General features: G+C 41.4%; 1 protein-coding gene across 1 annotated transcript; it reads left to right on the forward strand.

Annotated features, from left to right (window-relative positions):
- Positions 1-542: 542 nt before the first annotated feature.
- On the forward strand, positions 543-3,585 carry rpl37a (ribosomal protein L37a). The gene is given in 5 exon segments (XM_058401845.1): positions 543-561; positions 564-592; positions 1,693-1,821; positions 3,238-3,320; positions 3,418-3,585. Coding segments are annotated over 5 exon segments (324 nt in total). The 3' UTR covers positions 3,482-3,585.
- The last annotated feature ends 3,795 nt before the right edge of the window (positions 3,586-7,380 follow it).

A 7,380-nucleotide genomic window follows, 5' to 3' on the forward strand; every position in this document is an offset into this window, starting at 1 on the left:
GTTGCCTCAAGAAGGTCCTGGGTTTGAATCCAGGGTTTGAACAGGTGGGGGCCTTTCTGTGTGGAGTTTGCATGTTCTCCCCCTGCGTGGGTTTACTCTGAGTACTCTGGTTTCCTCCCACAGTCCAAAACATGTACATGTAGGTGGATTGGTAATTCTAAATTGCCCATAGAAGTGAGTGTGAGTGGCTCTGTGATGGACAGGTGACCAGTCCAATGTGTGCTGGGATAGGCTCCAGCAGATCCCCGTGACCCTAATTAGGAATAAAGCGGGTATAGAAAATGGATGGATGGATATTGGCTTAAAAATGTGATGAAAGGTGGAAATGTCTCAATTTCTTGTTATTGTTGGCAATATTTACACATTTTTGCAACTTGCTGTACGTCTGTACGACATTTACTTTTATAATCGCTTTTATTAACCTTCACAGTTTTATTCCCCCAAAAAAGTACTGATTTTTTCTCCAGTTATCATTCATTCCTAACTAGCCGGTCCTCCGATATCCCAGAATCCCTTGCGTTCGTGTATGGGGTAAATCGCGCATGCGCACTTGGTCCTCCCTCTTTGGCTCCGCACCTTTTCTGCTAAAATGGTGAGTTTCTATCTCTTGTGGAATAATCCACCTAAATCTGATCCATCGTGTTGATAATGTTTCTCATTCATCCATTACCCTGCGCTATAAAGTGTACCAAATGTTGTCGGGCTGATAGTTTTTAATAAAGAGGTATATTTTATTTATATTTTGTACTTAAACATTTGCCGCTTGAAGAGCTCTGATGGTTGCTGTATGCGGCGGTCCGAGTTTGTAGAGGCGGATATAACCATGAAATCAGGCTGTGTACTTTTCTATAAAATACGTATTACAAATGTGTGTTTAAGTCCGCGTGTCATTTGGAAGGTGTCTAGGGCGACTATAGCTTGCTAGTTAGCTTATGTTTGCTATGTTAACAGTAGCTATGTGTAGTTAGCAAGCTAATCTAGCTAGCAAGGTTGTTGGGTGAAGTGGTCATGTCTGCGTGACTTTTGGCTGCCTGTGTTTTTGAATGAATACCTAACACTAAAATATACTGTATATCCAAAAACAGGTATGTTGGGTAAACATTACATATAATTTGGTTAGACAGTTGAGTGGCTAAGTGTAGTGTTCTTTATTCTTATTTTATACCACAGAGCTGTAATGTGTTCTGGTGGATTAATCTTCTATAACCGCATCACTAAAAGTAGTTCCGGCTGTGAAGCAAATCACAGCTTTATAATGAATGCTTGTTTTAATACATTATCGTTCCTATAGTAACAACTTCTCACAGTTTACATTGTCTAAGACTAATAAATGCATTCAGGTAGATTGTTATTTAACATAGAAGACTGTACACTCAATGTAAAGTTTGCTGTAAGGATGTGTCAGACATTTATGGAAGGAGTCTCCAGTTTTAGTGCTGTGTAATGGTCAAAGTTTTCCACCATGGGAAAATCTGAAGAAAATGATGAAATGAGAGAGGAGAGTGATTGTTTAATTGATGTAATGCTGGAAAAAAAGTAAATAAACGCCAGGCGGAAAAGATGCAGGTCATCTTATGTTTTACTCCTTCGCAGTACTAGGATGTGAGTGGATTAGTGTAGAAGTGGGATAAAAGATGATATTGACCTAGCTACATAATATTTGTCCTGTTTCTTTGCTCCTTCTGTCTGCAGGCCAAGCGCACCAAGAAGGTGGGAATTGTTGGGAAGTACGGTACCCGTTATGGTGCCTCCCTCAGGAAGATGGTGAAAAAAATTGAGATCAGTCAGCACGCCAAGTATACCTGCTCCTTCTGTGGCAAGGTGAGTGACCGAAGAGGACTCCAGGAATAATGCCAAGATTCATAGTCTGAGGTTAGGGCTGGAACAGGATGGAATTAAAGTGCACTAATCCAGGCTTTACTGATCCCTTGTGTCCACTCAAAAATCCTAATCAGAAGTTGAGAGATTGAAGTCATTAATGCATAATCTTTGTTTAGATGTACGTGTTGCTCCTGGCCCTCGCTTGTCAATTGTGGGGGAAAATGTTTAGTATAGTTTCTGCCTAGAAGTCACAACAATGATTGTGGGTTCCATGTAGGTTAATCTAGTGATGCAGATAATTTTGACTAGTCTTGAAGACAGTGTTATGTTCCAAGTCGGTGTCATGGTGGTACACAGTGTCCATTCTTGTCCTGTATCCCTGAGCATGTTTGTGTTGGTCAGTATTGTACACGATCACAACAAAACGTACATCAGTGCTGACTCAGTAATGATCTAATATTATTGGCCAGCATTAAGTACGATGCAGTTTTGGGGTCAGTATATTTCAGCATGTTTGTTTATTTTCTTGAACTATATGGAGTAACACGAAAGGTAAAATCTTGAAGAAATAATCTTTAAGATGTGAGGTCTGTTCTACAAGGGAAGGGCAAGGCCCTGGATTATATTTGATCTCTGGATTCATGTTTTCTGTAATTTAAAAGCTGCATTGATGAAAGCTGATGTGAAAGAGGTCCCGAATATGTTCACATGTTATGAACATGTTGGACACAATATAATTGTGCAAAATAAATGCAATTTATACCACCAAAACATTTCCTTTTGGGATGTTCTTTCATGAGCACTCTTTAAAAAAAAGTGAACTGTGTGTGAATATTAATCCAGAAACTGATTTAAATATCAGTTAAAGTGTTCAAGTCTACTTTGTATTTTGTGAACGGTTTTTACAACCTCAGCTGATGGCAATCTACCAAACCCCAGGAGTGCTAGATTGGCCAGTCTTTCTGCCCGTTTTTGTCAAATCAATTCTGCAGAACTGGAGGTTTTTGAAATTTGGATACTTTTTTTTGGTTTTGAATTGCTAACTTGTTCCCACATGTGAACAGAAATATGTTCTGGAATCAGTTTATTTAACATTCACAGCTTATGATCTGTTTGCAGAACTTGCAGCTTGCTTCTTGGTGAGATTCTTGTAGTGTGTCTCTGAAATGTTTATTTTTGTTGTTTTGTAATATTTTGCACTGCTCAGGCAATACTGCAGTCTGAATTTAGTATTTAGTGCAGTACAAAGGCAAAATTCAAGTAGAACATTTCTGGTATGTACAGTCAGAAGTGAGAAAATTAAAATAATGTTTTTGACTTGGATTAACTTCATTTTAGCATAAATACCTGTATGCCAAATATTGACACCTTAAATTATACACCATGAATGAAAAATTTTTCCCCCTCTCATTTTAGACCAAGATGAAGAGACGAGCTGTTGGCATCTGGCACTGTGGGTCCTGCATGAAAACTGTTGCTGGAGGTGCCTGGACATACAAGTAAGAATGGGCTTTGTTTCTCATTAAATGTGGTTCATAGAATTAAGTCATTGCTATTGTAATTATCTTTTGACTTATTTGTACTTATCTTCTACAGCACAACGTCTGCTGTCACAGTCAAGTCTGCCATCAAGAGACTGAAGGAGATGAAGGACCAGTAAACTGGGACTGTTTTTGTACAGATGAAAACCACCTTGTCTCAGACTCTGCATTTTCTATGTGGCTCGTTGGAACATCCCACAATAAATTTAAGTCTTGAGCAGGATTTTGTTTCTGATTCTTTTGTTCTGTATTAAAGCCAAAAAGGAACAGATTTGTTCTAATTTAGAACAGGTTCTTCAGGTTTCTAGTCACAATGGCCATGGAGAGATTTAAAAATAATAATAATTAACTTTTGTTGAGTAAAAAATGTTTTGTAGTGGGCTGTTAAAAATCTAATTTTATATAATAAAATGTGTGGAAGGTACTATTAAAAATAACTGGTATAATCTGGAAGTGCTGCAAGTTAAAGCACTTTAAATATGTAAAGGTACATATTTAATTGTTAATATGTGTGCTAAACAAGGGAATGAGGTATTTACAGTGGGATAAATGATCTACTTTGTGTAAAGTTTAATACAGTGAACCATGATAGTCTGTCAGTCTAAAAAAATGCAGTATTAGATGTACAGCTGGCACTAATACAATCACCCAATACAGTCAGTCACATTTAAACAATTGAAAGTCTTGTGGAGGGTTAGTTTGTGATTACCCCTTTGAGTTTTACTGTCAAAATAAAACTAATGTGTGCCTGTTAAATGTAGGCTGTCAATATCTACTTAAGGGGGAAAATGATGCAGTGGGTAGCAGTGTTGCCTGAGCCCCAGGGTCCTGCGCTCGGGTTACTATCAATGTATAGTCTCACTTCTTCCCGTATTCAAGTGTGTGTATATGCATGACACCTTGTGGTATTTATGGGATAGGACCATGATGACTGAACCGGAAAAAGAAATCAATGAATGAACACCTACTTGTGAAATAGTTTTTAAGGCTACTTGGTAGTTTTGCCCAATATTTAACTAGATTTATTAAAAAGAAGAATTATCTGTATAAACCATATATTATACACTATATTGCCAAAAGTATTCGCTCACCTGCCTTGACTCGCATATGAACTTAAGTGACCTCCCATTCCTAATCCATAGGGTTCAATATGACGTCGGTCCACCCTTTGCAGCTATAACAGCTTCAACTCTTCTGGGAAGGCTGTCCACAAGGTTTAGGAGTGTGTTTATGGGAATTTTTGACCATTCTTCCAGAAGCGCATTTGTGAGGTCACACACTGATGTTGGACGAGAAGGCCTGGCTCTCAGTCTCCGCTCTAATTCATCCCAAAGGTGTTCTGTCGGGTTGAGGTCAGGACTCTGTGCAGGCCAGTCAAGTTCATCCACACCAGACTCTGTCATCCATGTCTTTATGGACCTTGCTTTGTGCACTGGTGCACAGTCATGTTGGAAGAGGAAGGGGCCAGCTCCAAACTGTTCCCACAAAGTTGGGAGCATGGAATTGTCCAAAATGTCTTGGTATGCTGAAGCATTCAGAGTTCCTTTCACTGGAACTAAGGGGCCAAGCCCAGCTCCTGAAAAACAACCCCACACCATAATCCCCCCTCCACCAAACTTTACACTTGGCACAATGCAGTCAGACAAGTACCGTTCTCCTGGCAACCGCCAAACCCAGACTCGTCCATCAGATTGCCAGATGGAGAAGCGCGATTCGTCACTCCAGAGAACGCGTCTCCACTGCTCTAGAGTCCAGTGGCGGCGTGCTTTACACCACTGCATCCGACGCTTTGCATTGCACTTGGTGATGTATGGCTTGGATGCAGCTGCTCGGCCATGGAAACCCATTCCATGAAGCTCTCTGCGCACTGTTCTTGAGCTAATCTGAAGGCCACATGAAGTTTGGAGGTCTGTAGCAATTGACTCTGCAGAAAGTTGGCGACCTCTTCGCACTATGCACCTCAGCATCCGCTGACCCCGCTCCGTCAGTTTACGTGGCCTACCACTTCGTGGCTGAGTTGCTGTCGTTCCCAAACACTTCCACGTTCTTATAATACAGCTGACAGTTGACTGTGGAATATTTAGGAGCGAGGAAATTTCACGACTGGATTTGTTGCACAGGTGGCATCCTATCACAGTTCCACGCTGGAATTCACTGAGCTCCTGAGAGCGACCCATTCTTTCACAAATGTTTGTAAAAACAGTCTGCATGCCTAGGTGCTTGATTTTATACACCTGTGGCCATGGAAGTGATTGGAACACCTGATTCTGATTATTTGGATGGGTGAGCGAATACTTTTGGCAATATAGTGTATCTTATACCACTGGTCTTCCATATGAGGCCAGCCATTTATTTACGACTGCTCAAGCAAATCCATCAGCCTTTCAAAGATGGGACACAGCAGCAGCTTCAGTCTACGGTACTACACTTGGAAGGAAGAGACTTTCACTAGAGCAGTGTTGCCCATTTGCTGATCAAGGAGACCCCATGCACTTTAAGTCAATGTTTTCCCTGCATTAAAAATACCGGTCCTGGGAAAAGATACCCCAGAGGGGATGATCTCAAAGACCCTGGGAAGACAAGAGATCCCCAAAAGTCCACGATTATTTATACATATTTATATATTTATTTATTATATATACACTACTCACAAAAAGTTAAGGATATTCGGCTTTTGGGTGAAATTTCAGGATGCACCTAAAATGCACTATAACCTTTACAGGTGAACTAAATTTGTCCTTCTCTACAATTTTGAATGCACATGTCCAACTGTTCAGTGTTTCAGTACTTTTTGCATAACTTGCCATTCTCTCACAAGTTGCTTAATGGCAAAATTCACAACTGGTGTTTGAGCCATGAATCAACCAAAAATTTTTCTGGTTCAGTTAGAATTGGTATTTAAACAGTCCTCTTCATCATGCTGTTCGACACCTAACAATTGATCAACAGTACCTCGCCATTGCGAGGTTAAACAGGATGTTCTCAGAGGGAAGTGGCCACTGAGCTTAGAGTGTCACAGAGTGTCATCAGCAGGTTGCGACAGAGATACAGAGAGACTGGAAGAGTCACAGAAAGGCATAAAAGTGGACGTCCTTTGGCCACATCCCACGTTGATGATTCATTGTGAACAGGATGATGAATGCCACTCAACTCCAGGCACATTTAAGGGAGGTGAGAGGTACCCAAGTGTCACGACAGACCATTCAAAACCATTTACATCAGCGTGGTCTGCGTGCTAGACGATCTGCAAGGGTACCTGACCACACCACCAGGCACAGGCGTCGGGCCAGGGAGCATTTACGTTGGACAAGGGACCAGTGGACCTCAGTGCTGTTCTCTGATCAAAGTCGATTCACAGTGAGCAGAAATGATGGCCGCCAACGATGTTGGAGACGTCAAGGAGAGCGCTATGCATCAGCCACTGTTGTGGTGGTGTTACAGTCTGGGCAGGTGTGTCTACTCAATACAGAACTGCCCTACATCTTGTGAATGATACAGTGACAAGCCAATACTACCTGAATAACATCATTAATCCAGTCATTGTGCCCCTGCATGAACAACACAGGCCTAATTTCATCTTCATGGACGACAATGCTCCAGCTCATCGAGGTCGCATCATTAGGGAACGGCTGCTGGAGGCTGGGGTACCTCAAATGGAGTGGCCTGCATTTTCTCCAGACCTGAATCCCATAGAAAACCTATGGGATCAGCTGAGTGGCCGTGTAGAGGCTCGTAACCCTGCACCCCAGAACCTCAATGACCTGAGGGCCGCCCTTCAAGAAGAGTGGAATGCCATGCCTCAGCAGACAATAATTCGACTCGTGAACAGCATGAGACGTCGTTGTCAAGCTGTAATTGATGGTCAAGGGCACATGGCAAATTATAGAGACATTGACATTTTTTGCTGTGGTATACCCACCACTGTTGTTGGCTTTTGTTTCAATAAATTGTTTGAGATGAGGAAATCACCATTGCATGCTTCTACTTAAATGCCCTACTTTCATGATATAATAGCACT

This window comes from Hemibagrus wyckioides, linkage group LG10 (genome assembly GCF_019097595.1).
Source record: "Hemibagrus wyckioides isolate EC202008001 linkage group LG10, SWU_Hwy_1.0, whole genome shotgun sequence".
Classification (NCBI taxonomy): Eukaryota; Metazoa; Chordata; class Actinopteri; order Siluriformes; family Bagridae; genus Hemibagrus; species Hemibagrus wyckioides.